The sequence below is a fragment of the Labrus mixtus genome, chromosome 21 (assembly GCF_963584025.1).
Source record: "Labrus mixtus chromosome 21, fLabMix1.1, whole genome shotgun sequence".
Taxonomy (NCBI): domain Eukaryota; kingdom Metazoa; phylum Chordata; class Actinopteri; order Labriformes; family Labridae; genus Labrus; species Labrus mixtus.
Window position 1 is genome coordinate 13,452,553 of NC_083632.1, and position 20,107 is coordinate 13,472,659.

The window sequence follows — 20,107 nt, forward strand, 5'->3', positions numbered from 1 at the left end:
GGAACCAAATGACCACAAAGCCGGATATTTCTGTTTGATGGCTGTTTATTGGGAGAGCGTGTTGAGTAGCATGTTTGAAAAACACACATGTTGGTGAAAGTATGATTGCATTAGTTAAATGTATAGCAATCATAAAGCCATTACTTTGAATCAAACATCCACTCATCATCTTTTAATTTATTGGACAAAGTAATGACATTCCCATAAACCTAATCTGAATTCTTTTGAAAATGTTAGCATGCTAATCTGAAGTGGTAAACATTTCAATTTCTTATCAGTAAATGTTTGAATTGTCAGCATTTAGTAAGGTTAATATTAGCATTTAGCTCCAGAATATATACACTTTATGGTTGATATTTTGTAGCCTAGCATCACAGTTACTCTGAGTTCTGAAAGCAATTTACTGACTAAGCTAGCAAGTTTTATCTTATCCATATAATCGTATCTTCAAGCAGAAAAACAACAATAGGCTCTTCCCCTTTAAATTTGACTTCATACTGTATTTGTGTGTGTGTGTGTGTGTGTGTGTGTGTGTGTGTGTGTGTGTGTGTGTGTGTGTGTGTGTCGGTGCCACCAGAACAACCCAGCGTCAGACAAAAGTCACAGGGTTGACTCTGTTCACTTTCAATTTTAAAATAGCATGCATGGCTCGGCTTTATAAAGCTCAGCTGCTCTGGATTGCACTGATGCTTGAGTGCAGATCATTCTTTCCTCGGTAATTAGAAGCTTCTGGTTTGAACGCTCTTTCATTTTCTGCTGCACACAGAAGAATGTCTGCACAAGCTTGACGTGATTTAAAGTCTTTAAACAGGACTGCAGACTAACGCAATTTAATTTGGGGGGTAAAAGAAATGCAGTTTCAGTGGAGGTAGTTATTTAAATCATGTTAAAGGGAGATTTAGATATGAAATAGAAGAATAAGCAAATCGTTGAGACCAGTGTTTGAGAGTTAATGGTAAATGGACTCGTGACTACTCAAAGTGCTTTTACACAGCATGTCAGACCTACACATTCACACATGGTAGAGGCTACTATGTAGTGAGTCCATCAGAAGTAACTAATACCTTTCATACACATTCATAAGCCGCCGACGGAGCAGCGGGAGCAATTTGGGGTTAAGTGATTTTTGAAGTGAGGAGCTGGGGATCGAACCCTCAACCTTCTGGTGGAGAGACGACCAACTCTACCCTTAGAGCGATACGAGACAAAAACACTGACTCAGAATCAGAATCAGCTTTATTGACAATGTTTGTTTAGACACAGACAAGTTAACTGTCCTCTCAAAGTACAAAAGAACAACATTGAATATAAACATGATATAAGCAAAAAAGACTAATAAATACAAGGCTAAATAAGATAATAGTAGTGCAGTACTCGTTATATAAAAGGAAAGATGATATAGTTTTGTTTTTAAATCAGTTTTCCTGTGATAATACCTTAAATGTGGGTCGTTTTCTCGAGAACTCAACGTATTCATCTCGTCATCTCAGGATGACAACGCTTGAGTTCCAAGTGTGTGGTTGTTATCACGAGAAAACAAGATTGATATCATGTTATTATGGGGAAATGGAGTAAATTAAATGTATGGATGGAAGTCTACTTAGGGCTTCCATATTTCTCAAAAGATCACAGCTTCATACATATTTGTTTTGGTTTAATCCAAAAACATTGACATCTGAGAAACAGAACGATCAGGCTGTGGATAAAAAGACAGACTTTACTTACCCTGGGTAAAGGTTACAAGAATGAAGAGAAAGAGAAAAAGGGTTACTCCTTGCCTCTCATTAGCATTGGCACTCATACTCACACACACACACACACACACACACACACACACACACACACACACACACACACACACACACACACACACACACACACACACAGTGTATTTCTGCAGCAGCTGCTCTTCATTGTTTGGTGAAGAATTCATGCATTTAGACACACTTCGCTGAACAATACAGTGAAATCTGTGCGGCTGATTTAATGAGCGAGGAATGTGGCGCTGAGATGAAAACAATCCCTGAGCATCGACAGCGTTTGTTTCACAGTTATATATATATATGTTTTATCTTCATCTGCCTACATCACGGCGTCAGAAAGAAAGTCCCTCTCTCATGTCAGTCAGTCTCATGTTCTGCAAGGTGAAATGTTTTTGTCAATAGTTTGGTGGATTTGATTAAAATGGTGACTTGTTTCTGGTTGAAAAAGGATCTCACTCACTCTAACAAAGAGCAGTATCTCTGTAGGATCCCTCGCCCTCTAACATTGATACCTAAAATACGTTTTTCACCCCAACTTTACCCAAACTTCCCCCTAGAAAATCTTCTGCATGAAGTCGGACAAGGCTGATGTGTTTATGCAGCAGAGTATATTCAGGCATATTCACTGAGAGTGAGTGTGTGGGGGGCTGATGACGTTTTTACAACGCAACTGTACAATCAAATATTTCCATTGTGTCCTTTCGTACATCATGTCATGACCGACGGCCTCCTTGGGGTGTCAGGGCCTTAACAGGGAAAACTTTGTGCTGTGATGGACACGTGTCATTAAGCAAGTCAGGAAGATTTCACGAGCAGCATTTTCTTAGATGTTCTTCTTTGTTTGCTGGGAAGGTTGATTAAATCATGTTGTTTTCACACAAGCACGCCTGAACATTTCTAGAAATTTTTCCTCCACTCTGACGTCATCGTTCGCCTCGCTGGGCTCATGTGTGACATCACCATAATGCTGCCATCTGTATGACTCACACCTTCAGCAGCTGATTGTACCATCTGTGCTGTGACACACAACTCAGCAGGATGAGGGCTGTGCAGGTTGTGCAATGATGCGAGCGTATTTTAGAGATAGAGTTTGTGTGTGTGTTTGTACGAGTGTGTGTGTGTGTGTGTGTGTGTGTGTGTGTGTGTGTGTGTGTGTGTGTGTGTGTGTGTGTGTGTGTGTTTCTGCTCTGCTCCAGTTTATTCATCTGTATCTGCCAGAAATAGAACGATGAAAGCCTTATTTCTGTGGTGTGTGTGTGTGTGTGTGTGTGTGTGTGTGTGTGTGTGTGTGTGTGTGTGTGTGTGTGTGTGTGTGTGTGCTTCTGACCTGATAATAGGATTCCTCCAGAGTGCATCCCCCAGGGGCTCCTCCACACAGAACATATTACTCATGTGTGTGTGTGTGTGTGTGTTAAAGAGAGTGTGTATGTTTAGTATATTTGTTAGACTATAGTATGTCTGAAAAAAATGAAAGTGTCCTGTCTGATCTCTCCTGTGTACTCCATGATCTAACCCAGTGAGCGTTTTCCCGTTGATAAGACGATTAAAGACGACTACGTGTTTAAAGACATTCAAAACTTTTTTCACCGACTATTTGAGGACGCCGGATAATCCACTTTAGACCAGATTTCATATGGAAATTTGCTTCTGTCACAAGATGCATCTCATATTTAAAGCGGCTCAAACGATTGTATTAGTGAGCAGTGCAACATCGTCACCTGGAGTACTCCTTGTTTCAAACTCACGACTGTGCAAGTCTGATGCTCTCCTCAGTCAACCTGACATTTCTGTGAACCCCTCCTCCTTCCTCCCACATAAACGCTATAAACCATGTGCATGGATTTCTTAACTGTGGGAACGGATTTCTTGTGGGGGGGGGGGGGGGGGGGGGGCATAGGAAAGCATACAGATAGAGAGAGAAAGAGACAGCAGCTCATTGTGCCAATATTTACAAATCTTTAAATATTTATATTTTTGATCAAATGCAAACAGTAATGTGTCATTTCATGAGCTAAACACTGAATAAAGAACACTTTAAATTACTTTTTGGTTATTGAGTATGGTTTACTGACATTTCTGTTTTATTTCAAGTGCATTTTTTAAAGCTTCATAAATGAGTTTGTACATGGCGTCGAGCACAGCTCTCTTGGCAAATGCAGCTACTGCAGCGCTGTGTGTGATGGATTAGCGTAAAACAGCAAAAATGGCGAGAGAAAATGTAACAAACGCCAACACAAGAGTCGTTGAACTTTCAATAACTGTGAGTGTCTGCTTCAAACCGTCACAAGGATCTCTTCAGATGTGGACTCAACCCACCTGAAGGATGCTTGATGTTATATCGGTGAGTCAAATGGTAAATGGACTTGAGCTTTTATAGCTTTTATAGTCTTTTGACTACTCAAAGTGCTTTTACACCGCAGGTCATACCTACACATTCACACACTGATGGTAGAGGCTGCTGTGTAAAGAGACGATCAGAAGTAACTAATCCCATTCATACACATTCATACACATTCATACACCGCAGATGAAGCAGCGGGAGCAATTCAGGATTTAGTGTCTTGCCCAAGGACACATCGAACATGTGGCTGCAGGAGTTGGGGATCGAACCCTCGACCTTCTGGTTGAGAGACGACCGACTCTACCAACAAAAATGTGTTTGTTCGACGATAAGACGTCATTACAGCGGCTCTTCCAACTGATCCCTCTTGTGCAGATTCTGGTGAAAAATGTGCAATATGTCAGCGTTCATCACAGCGATGTTCTGTTTTCATCCTGTTCACCAGGAGGAGGCTGAGGCACGCTGTCCATTTGTATACACAAACTATGATTTGACCCAGAGGCTACATGCACTTCCTATATACAGAAATAGCTAATATACACAATAAAGCTATTTGTGGAACAGCCTCAGTTAAATTAAAAAGAGGTCATCAAGTGAATTAAGTTAATAAGGAAGTCAGGAAACCCCAAATGTACACAAAAAAGAGTTAAAATAGCAGCTGAAGAGTTTTGAAAAACATTCAGCAGGCATTATGGTGGTTTAAATGCATCGCTCTGAGGCTGTACCTCGGCTGTTGTCAATTATAAAGACTGTTAACTGTGTAGGTCAGTTGCGTGTGTGTGTGTGTGTGTGTGTATGTGTGTGTGCGTGTGTGTTTATGTGATCGTGAGCTGGCGAGCGTGGCGATTGGTGGCAGGGTTTAAATCCAGCAGATTAAGGCTGTTGTGTAATGCTATGTAGGGTTGACATGTGCCCTCTGTAGGGATTAAACATATTCTCAATGGTTGAACTGGGGGGACCTCACTGCTCCTCTCGTGGTCGGGTGTACATCAGAGAAGAAGAAGTAACTCAGACTCTTAGTAACTTTTCATTTTGACCCATGGAATTACCATGAAATGGAGAATTTCTTTACTTTTTGTATTTTTCACTAATGGACCAATCAGTAAGATATCTACTGACTGAAATGATAAAGTGACCTTACTATATGATCAGACATTAAGGAAACATTCTATGTTGAAGTGCTGGCTTCTCTGACAACAATGCAGCAGCCAGTATGTTCTCCTTCTAACTTTAGATTCTGGTCCTGAATGCTCTGGATTTGTTTGGACCAGAGAAGGTAGGCGGTTTTAAGTCACCCCCACACGGCCGTTTTGGACGCCCCTCGGTTTGTCAGATATGAGAGCAGTTATCAGGTCAAACCAACAGGTGTTGCAGAGATGGAAGCGGGCAAGAGAACTGGTTCAGATAGAAGTGATTGTACCCGACCTAAAAAGCCTCTGCATGTTTCTATATCTGCAAAAAGGCTCAACTGCATCCAGAAGATGGCGTCCAATTCTGTTTACCTGTGTGATGCTGAGCAGGTGGAGTACAGTGAGATTACCAGGAGTGAGGAGAACACTGAGAAATAAAACAGTGCAGGCAAAGATGTTGATAAGAGCTGGAGAAAACAGCAGATGTGTTGATAGCTCTCTGTGGTCATGACCTCTTTATGCACATGATCATTTGACCTGTTGTTAATACAGAGATATTGATTAGTGCAGCTTTAAATTCCCAGAAAGAGGATCCACGCTTACACATTACTGTAAGTTCTCGTAACATTCCTGGAAAAGTCCTTCCAGGAATCAATTACAACACTTACAACATTTATTCCCAAGAGATGCCATCTGCTTGAAGTCTTTTAGGAAAAGATACCAGTGCTGTTTAAATTTGCGTTGTTTCCAAAATGTTAAATAACTACTTAAAATAATTTTTTGGGCGGTCATTTTTTTGGTTATTATGAACTCCACACAGCATTCTTAGTTTAAGAAACCGTGCTGTTTCCATTCAAGCCTTTTGTTATTCAAGTTTTATTCACCAAAGAGACAAAAGAGTCAGAGTGTTTGGACACAAACTGTCTCTCAGTGTTACATTATAGAACTTCTGTGTCGTTTGCATCAAACTCCAGAGAGTACCTGAAGTCTAGAGATGTGTGTGTGTGTGTGTGTGTGTGTGTGTGTGTGTGTGTGTGTGTGTGTGTGTGTGTGTGTGTGTGTGTGTGTGTGTGTGCGTGTGTGTGTGTGTGTGTGGCAGTGCTCTGACTGCAGGCGAGTGACACAGACGAAACATGATAGTTCTGTAAAGTAGAGCCTCTCTCTGAGGCTACAGGACTCTAATTCAATCAGCAGTTCATAAGTGATCGTGGCAGGACATCCCATCCCTGCAGAGACCAAGAAGAAGAAGAAGAAGTCCACTGATGCTGCAGAGGTCACATGAAGCTGTGAGTGTGCGTTTGTTTAAAGTGTGTACACATGAAATCTACTCACACTACACTTCCTGTTCATTCAGGACTTGAGCACAAATTCCCCCTGACATGTTCAGCCTCATTCATCCTCTCTCTGTGAGTTAAAACGAGTCTTTGCCTCCGTTCAGCAGCAAACAGTCAGCTCGCCCTCTAGTGGTCAGTGCACACCACTGCAGGTTCAGTTGGAAGGATTAGATGGATTAGATATTTAGCGAAATCTCCCCATGCTGCTTTAAATAGACAGATGGGTGTGTCCCCCACCCTCCCCCTACACACACACACACACACACACACACACACACACACACACACACACACACACACACACACACACACACACACACACACACACACACAAACACACACATACCAAACACCATTCTGTTGCCATGCCAGTTCACAACAACACCCCAGAATAGAGACAGATGTTTGTCTTTTGAAGACTTTGAATCCAAATATAAAAGGAATCTCTTGTGTTTATATTTTTTTTTTTCGTTGTCATGCGTTCGTTGGCTGGTGCTGGTGTGAAGCCTGTCAATCAAACCCTGGTGTGCATCAAACAACTGTACCCAGACCACTTCAAAAAGCGGGTCTCAATCCATTTTTTTATAGGACTCTTGCGCGATTTGTTTTTAGTAAAAACATGAACCGACCTCAAAATAACCAGCCAGTCAGCAGGGGGAGCTCTACATATTTTGGCTTCACTACTCTTCCACTCTAGTGTTGTCCATTCATTATACAATCTAGGACTGAAACTATGCAGTGTTCAGAAATTGTATATTTCTGACAGCTTCGATTCCTCTATGCTATGTTGGTATGTTGTAGTTGAAGGGGGGGGGGGGGGGGGGGGGGGGGGGGGTGATGGGAGTAACGGGGGGATGATGGGAGGATGAGAATATTGGGTCTCCACTGACCCCCTGCTGTTTGAATGAAACCTGCTCAAAACAAGGCCAGATTAGTGTGTCCACATGTACCACACACACACACACACACACACACACACACACACACACACACACACACACACACACACACACACACAGGTCACCCTCCTCCCACCCGACAATCATCTCTCCCCAGCACAGTGTTGGATTAAACCCTCCTTGTCTTTACTGGAGCACAGGGGTGTTACAGCTGCTGTGCTCTGCTCTGTCACTCTCGTGTGTTTGTTTTTTTTGTTTTTTTTGGGGGGGGTCCCTTTGTTTGAGGATGTTTTGGCATCATCACAGCTGCTAATCTCCTCTGATGGAAGACCACATACTGAATTTTCAATTAATCTTCAATCTGTTCATCCACACTTTGGGTTCAATTTGAAAACAATCGAAGAGTGAAAAGACAAAGGGAATAAAAAAAGACGTGTGATTTAAGAACAGTCAGCCTGAAAGAGTGTTTTTAGTATTTGTGTCTCATGATGGAAAACAAGAACATTAGAGGTAAATCAATAACATTGGAGTTGTAATAGGACTTTTTATTTTTATTTTTGGGTTTCACTTTTTGTTTCACGATATTCAAGGCTACAAATAAGGCCTAAATTGTTTGTTAGGAGTACAAATGACTAAATATGATCAATATTCTATTTAAGTAAGTAAACAAGTACATTTAGCTTGCTGCATTGGCAGCTTGTTTACTCTATTCAGGTCTATTGTTTTGCTTGAAATCAGAAGTTCATCTGGATAATACATACTGTATGCACTGTGAAATTTAGGTTTTTATTTTAATTTCCCAAAAAGCGCACTGGAACTTCTTAGTGTGCAGCACATGTAGCGGAGCATCACAGCTGAGTAGATTGGGGTCTGCATTAGATAGGGTTTAACACATTATTATTATTATATCATTTGACTAAAAAGCAGCCTTATGATTATCTTTGCTCTGTCGTATTGGTGCAATATTGGTGCACAATCTTCATACAAAGAGCCTATTTTTTTCAGCTCGATAGATCACTAAAAGTCAACCACGATTCCCTACTTTCTGCCCTCTGAAATCAATAACTGTATCGACATCAAGAATCTGCTTTATTCAGAAAATGTCAGCCTAAAATTTCACTCTGCATGAACCCTTTCAGGGTTCTTCTTGCAGCCAGACAGCTTCACATTCTGAGATTCTGGGATTTTTAAGTTGTATCCTGACGCTCTAAATTAAAACATGATAAAATATTAAAGAAATCTTCATTTTCAAAGCAAGTGCAGACAGCAATAGCATCCAAAATCCCCACATGTGACGTCAGCAGAGGAACTCAAAGCACTGGTTAGTTACACAAATTGAAGTCAATAATACATTTATCCTGTGTGTTATCCTGTGCTTATGATATGAAAGGTACACGTCAAACTTCCCTGAAAAGGCTTTAGTGTGTGTGTGTGTGTGTGTGTGTGTGTGTGTGTGTGTGTGTGTGTGTGTGTGTGTGTGTGTGTGTGTGTGTTTTCATTATGTGGAGCCCTTTGTAAAGGAAGCAATTTCAATTTCATCAGTAGTCTGTGTCAGACGTCGACTGAACCAGTGATGATCAGTGTTGGTAGCTGTGACATGTGGGTGTGTGTGTGTGTCTTCTCTTTTTACCCTTTGATTCTGCGCCCTGACATTACATAATGACTCGCTGTTTCTGTGTGTATGTGTGTGTGTGTGTGTGTGTGTGTGTGTGTGTGTGTGTGTGTGTCTATATATATGCTATTTGCGCATGCCCGCTCCTCTGTCCTGAGGGTACTGTCGCCAACATCAGCCGCACTGGGGCTTCATCTCTCGCTCCACTGACCATGACACACACTTCTTCAGGCCTGACAGCTCTCCCACTACACAACACACAGCGGACTGACTGACAAACGGTAATGAAACACATCAACGTTGAAGAGCAAATAATCCAACAAACAGTCTATGTGTTTATGTAAAAAGAGAGCGGTACAACAGAAGGTTGTCAATCTAGAAGAACTGAAGGAAAATGTTAAAAAATGATTAGAAAGTTTGGACTCATGGGAGCTTGGGCAAAAGCTTTAAATGCAACCCTGCCTTCTTAAAATGAAATGTGTTCTCTATATTGTACTTATTTGTACTTAAGGTTCTCATAAATCCCTCATCTCTCATAAAGTGTTTTTCCACATGCACAAAATTCCTGAAAATTATACAAAATGTTTTGATGTGAGAGTCTTTGTTTCAGTTGGTAGAGTCGGTCGTCTCTCAACCGGAAGGTTAGGGGATCGATCCCCAGCTCCTGCAGCCACATGTCCGATGTGTCCTTGGGCAAGACACCCCAAATTGCTCCCGCTGCTTCGTTGGTGGTGTATGAATGGGATTAGTGACTTCTGATGGACACTTAACAGGGCGACCTCTGTCATCAGTGAGTGATTGTGTAGGTGTGAATTGCTTTGAGCAGTCAGAAAACTAGAAAAGCGCTATACAAGCTCAAGTCCATTTACCATTAATACAACCCTATCCCCACCCACCGCTACCAACGGACAGAGAAAACTTCACCTTGTGAGGGACATGTTTGAAAAAACAAATCAGGAAGATTTCAGGGGCAGGCTGTCCTTAAATGATCCAGAAATGTTCAGCAGTGCATGTGTGAAAACAGCTAAAAATGACACTTTATGTTTGAAATTCTTTCTTGAAAAAAAAAATTCAGTTTCTTTTTTACGATTACGTTTTCAGTGACAAATTAAAAATCTTTCAACCATGGATGTCAACCTGGGCTGAAGTGTTTAATGTAGGTTCTGCAGTCGGTGACAGATGAGCTGGTCCTTTTTGAAAAAAAGAATGAAATATCCCATAAACCTACAGTTTTTTTCCTCAGCCACACAGCTGCAAAGCCCCTGGTGGTGTTCATCAGAGAAATATGTTGGACCCTCTGTGACGGCTGTTTGGACAGAAAGGATCATGTTATGTTTGATGGCGTGGGAGAGGGTGGCTTGATGATCTGTTGTGGGGGACACCACTGAAGACCCAGTCCATAATGATCTTTGTAAACCCACCTTATGTTTAGCTGAGCCATTGAGAGGGCGTAATATAATTAGTGAGGGGCAGCTTTGAACTTATTCTGAGGAGCATCTGACCTGGAACTCAACTTCCACATTGTATTGGTAAAATTGAGCCAACACAGGAAACATACAATTACAAACTGATTGCATTTTTTAAACATTTAGTGGATAAAAATAATTAAAGCTCCAAGCAGCATTGACCAGGCCCTTGCACATGTGTGCACATCGGGGTGCTGCACATTCGCAAATCTTCTTCTTCAGGAACAGAGCACTCAAATCTGCTCTGAAAGTGTTGACCGCACAGCGTAAGTTGTGGAGTGATGCATGTCAAATGAGGCTTACGGCCTCTTCCTAGTTGGAGGCACAAATGAGAAAAACAAAATGTTTGCGTTATACTTATATGCTTCCGTTTCATCCAAAAGATCTTCTATAAGCCACCGAAGTTTTGAGTGGATTGATAACACAAGAGGAGGAGTTCTTTGCAGTCTGACCGTGCAAATGCCAGAAATAACTCTGACTGTTGAGTTGACGATATGAATGTGTTAAAAGTAAGTCTAAGTAATTGTACAGTTTATTTAAAGGTTAACAGCTATGGTAGGTAAATAAAAAATGTAGAGAAATACTTTTTCAGAAATGTAAGCTCATAAATGATACAGCAGGAATATAAAATTAGACAAAAACTGGAGAAAGGACAAAAAGATAAAAAAAAAGAGTACCAGAATTAAAAACAACAAAAACTTTAGAAAGGTCAGCAGCACTGAACTTTCTTGATGATGACGTGTGATTGCTGTGAACTAGTTTGTTTACAGTTGTATTCTGAAAGCAGGCTTTTTTTTTTAATTTGTTGAAATATGTAAATGTACAAACAGTCAGACATACCAGTTTACAAAATGACGGAAAAGTCAAAGGAAAGTTGTAAAAAAAACAACACAGACTCATTGAATAAAATTAAATCATTGACGCAGACTTTTGTTGGTAACTAATACAAGAGACTCAGAATAGCTTTATAAATCAATAACAAATGCTTAAAAGAGGGAGTTGAGCTAATAACTTAGTCCTTGTGAAAATTACATTTAAATATTAAAATACATAGGTTGACAATAGCGCACCATTTTTTTATCGTTACATGTGAAATAAGTGAAAACATTTTTATAATCTCCAATGGTAAAGGCATGTTTGCTTTTCCATCAAAATATATTTTCCTACAGTCAAACTTCCGGTCCTTTTGTGTGCGTGTGTTAGTATGACGTCATGACGCTGCTCGTAGCGGGACAATGACGTCGCCAGGGAGAGAGGGAGAGGCGGACCGTTCAGTCTGTGGCGAAGCCGCTGTGAACGACGGGACCTGAGCTGCGGACACAATGTTGACAGCGGAGTAGTTAGAAACGGGTTCTTTGTTCGGTTGAACAGAAACAGACGAAGTGAACCCATGAATGGAGTTACTTTCTGCCTTGTTGGAATCCCACCTCACTCCTCAGACACTGAAGTAAGTCCGGACTGAATGTACTAAACTACTCTTTAGATCATCCTTCGCTCGTGGCCGTTTTATTTCTGTGTATTGTGTTTGTTATTGTGCTGCTCTGCTGAGTCTCTCTTTGTTAAATTAAATTTCCCCCTCAAAAACTGACACAAGCTTATCCACGAGATGCTAATCCTTACTATAGCTAAAGTGCACGCTGTGATATAAATGATGCATACACCTTTTGTGAACTCAGGCAAGTGATTTTGTAGTATTTTCCTTTAATCCAGCCCTCATTGTCTATGTTTGCATCACATGAAAAGAGTCAGTTATGATAATTTAACTGTGTGTCAGTGTGCATCCCCTCCTGCAGAAACACACCCTCTTAAGTGTCCGGGCTGCTGCTTTTTGGAGATGCTCTCCTGCACTTGTCTTATGCAACTTGTCAAATCCCTGCAGCCTGAAACAAAAGAGCAGGCTGCAGGCTGTTCAACCACTTAATGTCAATCCACTAAAAAGTGATGCAAACGCACTGTTGTGATTGAGAGCAGATGGAGAGAAAAGTCTATTTCGTGTCTTGCAAGTTTGCTTGGAACAATTTCAGATAATGTAATTCTGCAGCACAAATAGCTGCATAAATTATCCCTGGTTTCAAGGAATGCAGCACATATTTTTGCTGTGACAGTTTAACACCCCCCCCCCCCCCCCCCCCCATCTGCAGGGACGATGTACGGGTGGGTGGGCAGAGAGACAATAAGAAATTTGGCTGGAATGCATATTTCCATATGCCAGCCCACATATACAGAGTCAGTGACAGACGGCACATTGTAGCCGTTAGTCGTCTCTCTCTGCAGAAAGATTCATTAAAAACATGACCCAGTATTCCTGAAATATCTTCCCACATTGAGCCGGGAAGTTGAAGTGAACAGCTCATATTGACTCTGACAGTTTTTTCTCGTCATATCTCATCACTTTGATCACTCAGCACATTGTTCTCTGTCCTGGAGCGTATTAGTTATTTTCTTTGCTAGTTGTGTGTGTGTGTTTATTATATTATTCACAGCTTGTTGGATTGTTTCATGGTCCACTTAGCATCAGGGTCATGGGTCAACAACACAATTATGTTCTGATAATCATCAAAACATGCTAAGACTGCGTAAGTGCAGCAGAATCGTTGTGGAAACTCCTAACCTTACTTTTTATGTAAGGTTTTATTTTTTAACAGCATAGATGGAACATAAGTCCATTTTTACTTTACATCCCAGACATCCTTACAAACTATAGATAACTGCTATATGTCAATGATGTTAAAAATTATTCTTATTCAGGTCAATAATGGACATTATTATTAACTTATCTGTAGTATTTTCTTGCAATTTTCTTGCAATCAATGGTGTCAACTTTTTTCAACTTAAAGCTGAGATGTTTTGAAAAAATAAAGTGCTTTAAATGTCAAAAATGGAAAACAATTTGGGCTCGATCAGCGGCTCCCTACGGATGACTTTCCTGCATGTTTTTACATTTTTGACATACGACTGCACACACTCGAACAGTGAGAGCAGAGCCACAAGCCAATTCCCCAACTACGGGACTTTTTTTTTTCCTGATTGTGTCTGTACAAAAAAGTGGCAGACAGTGTCCAAAATCACCATCAGGCAGCAGGCATGCCTGTTTACTCTGTCTCTTCGGTCTTTTGCATCATGTCTTTGTCCAGATTGTTGTGAAATTTTCACTAAATCTTCAGGAGTGCATGTGTGAAAAGGGCTTACGTTTGTCGGAAGGTTGAGGGGAGAAAATGTGTGTTGATACGGAAAAACATTACTAAGCTTTTAGCTTTCAGTGCCCCCATCCATCAGAAGTCTTAGAGAGTTTTACCCTTATGGTTTCTAAATGGTCCTGGGTGGTGTCATACAACTGCACTGCATGTCTGGAGATCTTGCTGCCACTTGGGATTTGATGTTGTTGCTCCAGTTCTGTCATCATCCTGAAAACCGTCTTCTTTCCAATGACTCACGTGTCCTTCATATAAATCTTGTTCTCTTCATGTTGATGGTCTTTTTACAAGCTTGTGCAGAGGGTCCTGAGGGTGGCTGTTGAGTGCAGCCAGAGAGTCGAGGTTGCACACAGTTGATGTTGCTCGACTTGTTTCTGGGGCCTCAGCTGCCACCGTGGCTGCGGCGAGCGGCTGAGTGCTCAGACTGATTGTACTAAAGTACGGCAGCTGCTTCACAAACTCCACAAACAGCCTCATCTTTGATGGTCACTTTCTGAACACCTCCACAATCTGCCGCTCGCATTCTTTGATGTTGTGATTATCCAGTCAGCGCTGCGGTGTACTGATACTTCATGGGGCAAAAATAAACCTGCAATAACAAAGTTTTAAAGCTGGGGTATGCGGCTTTTAAAAGGAGTATCAAACCCAGGACATTTCAATTATATAATAGTCCTGTCATTGACAAGTACACTGGGTTTTCTCTGAGCGTTTCTTTATAGATTGCTGTCAGTATGCAAATATTATTTCAATTAAAACTACAAAAAATGTCCTCCAAGAAAAGTTGCATTCCCGACCTTAACAGGGCTTGGTCTGTAAGGAGTTCTCTATGTTCTTCTTCGTCATCCAAGGACGCTTTTACTTCATACAAATCCTCAACAATGTTTAGTTTGACACTTAATCCATCTTGATATTTCCAATCAAAACACTAAAACATACTTTCTTTGTAGCAGTAGAGATCATACGCCTAAATTAGGTAATAAAAGAACCATCTTTCTCGTGGTCTGATGTGTGAGTTAGTTTCCTAAAAAGTTACCCAGCAGTTGTCAGAGTGACAGGTTGATAGGCAGGTACGTATACTGTAGGTCAGAGACTTGCAGGATTATTATGTAAATTGCTCTGAATTACTGAAATTTATACTTTTAACTTGTTCTGAAGGGGATTATCCTCTGGTAGCTAACTGCACAATTTAAAAAACCTGCATGAAAATTGCACAGGTCATGTGATATATAAATGTGATCATCTCTGTTCTCTTGCTTGTGGTTAATTTTCCTTAATAACCACACATTGCCACACCCGGACTTCATGCAGAAATGTTATGAGGGAGGCTGGCAGAAATAAGTCTCGCTAAAGATGGGGTGAAAACTTAAGACGATTGCATTCACACATGCAACTCCAAATGGAAACATTAATTTCAAGACTTTTGTGCATGTGTGAAAACAACATAATAGTAGGTGTGCATTTTGAAAAAGTCTGTTCTTATTTTCAGAGGTTAAAGTTTAAAGTATAGAATTAAGAGACACAAAGAGTAGGAAGCTTTGAGCTCCTTTGATCAATATATGGTTTGTGTCGGTTTGTTAGACATTTTATTACTTGCTGATTTCGTCCTGAATAAGTAGTACATATAAAGTGTTTATGACTTCGCTTGACACCGCCGCCCCCAGCAGCATTTCAGAAATTAAAAATATCCATATAGGGGCGTCCATGCGCAGAGGCTAAAGTCCTCGTCACAGCAGCCGTGGGTTCTAATCCGACCTCGACCCTTCGCTGCAAGTCACCCCCCCCCCCCATCTCTCCTCCCAATATTTCCTGTCTCTCTTCAGCTGTTTTATCTAATAAAGGCTAAAAGACCCCGAAATAAAACATGTTTTTGCTGTCTCGTTTACTTTTGTTGAAAATTAAGAGGCATCAGAGTTAAACTGATCTTGAATCTTGAAAAGGACTTCATCAAAAACAACAAACATCAGAAGTTGTGAAGCTACCGTAGAGGTCTATAGTCTTCAGCTCTGTGCGCTGCCAACAGTGTCTGGATTTACTTTTTAGCACATTCAGAGCACAGGGTGATGTCACATTGTTATATTTTATTTACAGTTTGTCAAATATAATAAATCACATTTAGTAGTCTTCGCACGCACACACACACACACACACACACACACACACACACCCAGACTGCACCCATGGAAACCCACAAACCACAGAGCACCCACCACAAAACAAATCCTAATTTAGCCCCTCTGCTCAACCCCCCCACCCCCCCCCCCCCCCCGCCCCCGCCAGTTAGCATCATACATCTGTGTTATTTGTTTTAAAGACACATGTTGAATAAAAACTGTCTCTAAACAAGGATAGATAGAATCAGCTTCAGTATGTATCTGAATCATTCTTTTTTTTGTTATTTCTAAATGTCTTTGTTATCTAAGCCCCCCCCCCCCCCTCCTCCTCATCAGATTCTGTGTGTTCAGTGGAGCAGGCTCCTCTCTCCTTATATGTCCTGTATCAGGCTGCTAAATGCTGAGCTCGGGCGGTAGGTGCAGTGCAGGGCGATCACTTCTGTACAGCTTTAACTTCACATCTTCACTCGAGGAACAAAGCAGCTTTTCCGGGACGTTCTAAAAAAGCGTGTTTGTTATTCTGCATAAAGTGGACTGTTCGTACGGCACACTCAGCCTCTCGGTGGACAAAGTTCTCCCGTTCACGTGCATTTATCAAGCGTTCTCATTATGCAGCAGTGATGTCGGCCTGTGAGGCTCTTCACTTGATTGGTCCTTGATTTATTGTTTGTAGGAAATGCTACAGCTGACTCTTAGAGCAGCCTCAGAGGCGGTTTAAGATGCTGTACGCGCCCTCATAATGCATGGAGCCTAAATAGCTCCATAAAAGAGCACTCAGACGATCCAGAGAGCTTATCATGGAGAGAGGGGAGGAGAGCACATTAGAGCTGAGTGTTGATGCAGTTGTCTCATGCTGACTGATTGCTAGGTTTGGTTACATATTGGGATATAGAAGTACAATCAAGACAGTGATCAGTGAAGCTTTATTCATTCTGTATTAGGGAAGTAAAGATTAATCGTCAAATCGTGATAATCGGCGGTTGGCAGCTGAAGAGCAAGATTTTTGGAAATTGAGGACTCACCAAATCTGAGGTGTGGAAGCATTTTGGCTTCCCCAAGACAATGATGACAATGAAAGAGGTGAGAAGATAACAGACAATACAAAAACTGTGTGCAAATATTACAAGAAGACAGGGAACTACAAAAATAGCACGACCAACATGATGCAGCATTTAATCCACACCACAACGAGAAGCTCCAATCACCTCCCCTTGTTGATAAAAACAAAACATTAAAAGGCCAAACCACACTGACAGGCGGGTCTGCAGCCCCTAAAGGAATCTGTTTCACTCATCATTTGTCTACAGTCTCATTTTGTAAAATAAACCGTATCGTGAATCGTATCGTGAGTTGAGTGAATCGTTACATCCATATTCTGTATTCATATCTTGTTTGTAATAATTTCCCCCATGAAAGTGATGAGCTTCACACTCTGCAGCTGGAGACGATGGTCAAACTACAGAGTGTGCCACTGTTGTTTCCTGCTAACTCTCAGTCAGTGCACACTGGGATGAGGAATCCTGAACAGCATCATCATCTAAAGCTCCTGGAAGAAACTAATACGTTTATTATGTGCCTGCATGCTGCACGTTATTCATATGGACAGTTTAGAGAAAAGTAACAATGAAAGTATCAGCTAATGGAGGAAGTTCAGCTCTTTCAGGAGAAATGAAATCTGAAGAATCAATATCACAGAGTGACTTTTCCCTTTTAGAATAATGAAGACTCCTGTACTTACACAAACGAACCCCTTCTCAATAAGCAGGGTGTGTGTGTGTGTGTGTGTGTGTGTGTGTGTGTGTGTGTGTGTGTGTGTGTGTGTGTGTGTGTGTGTGTGTGTGTGTGTGTGTGTTACCAAGTTGTCTGTTGCAGATGAGGAACAGTCATCGTGTTGTGCTGTTTTTTAAACGTGGATGCTCGGCTCTGTACTGTATGGCAGAAAAGGGGAGGGGGGTGTGTCATGTGTGTAGTGGTCGGGGAGGGGAGGGGGGGGGGGGGGTCGGACAGGCAGAGACTTGCTGTGAAATGGGCTACAATGGAGCTCTGTTAAACTGTGTGTACTCCATTAGTGTGTGTGTGTGTTTGAAAGGGAGGAATGATGTGGGGAGATGCTGTGTGGGTCAAGGTCGAAAGGTTAGACATGAGGCCAGAACGACCTTGTTTAATGCTGATGGTTCCCACATAAACCCATGACGGAAAGGTGTGTGTGTGTGTGTGTGTGTGTGTGTGTGTGTGTGTGTGTGTGTGTGTGTGTGTGTGTGTGTGTGTGTGTGTGTGTGTGTGTGTGTGTGTGTGTGTGTGTGTGTGTGTGTGTGTGTGTGTGTGTGTGTGTGTGTGTGTGTGTGTGTGAGAGACACAGAGGTGGGGGTTGTAACTTTGCACACACAGGACCATTCTACTTTAACAGGTGGGCTGTTCAGGAATGTGTCAATGAAAGAGTGTTGGTGATTACAGAGCCGGAGAGGAATGATGTGTGTCTGAGGACAAGAGGATAAACAGTTGGAAGGTGCAGCTTGAAAACTGTGTAGCCATGACTTTGAAATCCAAAATCGATGTGATTTGGTGATTTGACGCTGATTTGGGGTCCCTGAACTCAATACAGTATTCGCAAAACAATTCCCAACTATGACGAGTGTTCTGTATATGCTGTTAACTAGGTTTGACACAATACCAGAATCTTTAACTTGGATATGTTTATTAGTAAAAAAAAAAAAAACAATACCTGTTCCGATATCACGTCGTCAAAAATAGGCATCAAACAATTTCCTGTTCTTTTTTTCACAACAAAGTATTGCGCGCCGCGTTCCATCAGGTTTTGCTCCGTAGGACAGCGTGCGTCCTGCCCCACTGTGCAGGACTCTGTGCAAACAACATGTTGCTTTGTCTTTCTGAGGTTGACTTGTTGTTTGTTTGGTGTCTGTTTTGACGTAATGTCGGTAAAGTGATGGATAATTCTATTGCGGGTCCCTATGCTGTGTTTTATTTTGAAATTGACGGGATGCTCTTTTGCGTTTTCCTTGTCTGACTTCCTGTCTGGGACAATCTGCCCAGCTTGACGCGTGCTTGCAGCCTGATCTGTATAAAATAGACACGGCGGAGGATATTTACAACGGAGCAGAGCGCAGTGGCACGCTCAGGAGACGGACTGCGGTGTTTGCTTTGGAAACAGGAGCATTGACTAGAGTGGCAGGGAGTGGAGCTGTACTGCGTGGCACTGACAGACTATGTAGAAATTGGCACTTAGTGGTTCAGGACTTCACACCTAGCCTGATAGTTTTGGCTAATTTTAGCATACTAATAGTAATCTCTATGCACCTTCCATACTTAGAATCTGTTCTGGGGGTTTTAGTTTGTGAAGTGTTCAGGTTTCCGTTCGTAGTTTGTAGTAGTTCTAATTTAACCTGTGAAGTATCAGAAGACTTTTGTACAGGCTGAACAGAACCCTCTATAACCCTGCGGTAATCTGACAACGGTTGAATGATCTCTAAAGACAGATATCTGCATGCAAGTGCAGCTAACAAGCTGTTCTAAATGTATGATTGATTCTGTGAGTGAAAGCCAATCCGTGTTGAGATTTCCTGAAAAAAATACATTGGAATTTTTACTACATCCTAAATGTCTTGAAGCGATGACTGGTCGGCGTCATGGACTCACATTCCTAAAACAGGAAGAAGATAAAAGCAGAAGGAGTGAAATCAGGGCCAGCAGAGCTCCGGAGGTATCAGGTGCAGTCAATTACAGCTGCTGTCAACTCTGAAGCCCATGTGTCTATATATGTGAGTGTGTGTGTGTGTGTGTGTGTGTGTGGATAGCTATACTTACCCCTCCTTTTACCCTGCCAATCCAGAAAGCTCCAGCTGGATCCCTCTTGGGGGAGGTCTGGTCCCATCTGGGCTCCCAGCTGCTGTGCTTTGCTATCAGGATCAGGTATCACAGCAGCCCTGAGACCTCACTGACGGTCTCATGATGACGATCATGATGCATTAAAGCAAGCTGGGGTATGAAGCAGGCCTGCACCATTAACCAGAAGCCAATATACAGATATTTATTCTTCGTTTATTTGTTGCGCTTCATATCGGTATCCCAGTGTTAAACCCTTTCGCATGCAGAAGCTTCTGGTTAAAGTATTTCTGAAGATCTTTATTTTTGTTTATAGCTTAGGTAATGATCATTAAAATAACGGAAGTTGTAAATTAGTGGATTCAACTTTTGACTTTTGACAGCTTTAATGCAGACAGTTTGCTTTACAAGAGAGTT

At 41.6% G+C, this 20,107-nt stretch overlaps 1 protein-coding gene across 2 annotated transcripts in view; it reads left to right on the forward strand.

The window, feature by feature from the left end:
* Window positions 1-20,107, forward strand: part of LOC132955346 (rho GTPase-activating protein 23-like) — a 73,939-nt gene that overhangs the window by 9,232 nt on the left and 44,600 nt on the right. Inside the window, exon 1 of one of the 2 annotated variants that reach the window (XM_061028168.1) lies at window positions 11,677-11,992. The exons of the other annotated variant lie outside the window; for it this stretch is intronic. Within the exon in view, the coding sequence (XP_060884151.1) occupies window positions 11,936-11,992 (57 nt within the window). The 5' untranslated portion in view covers window positions 11,677-11,935. Of the gene's footprint in view, window positions 1-11,676; window positions 11,993-20,107 lie in introns of those variants that run through there. 2 annotated transcript variants of the gene reach the window in all.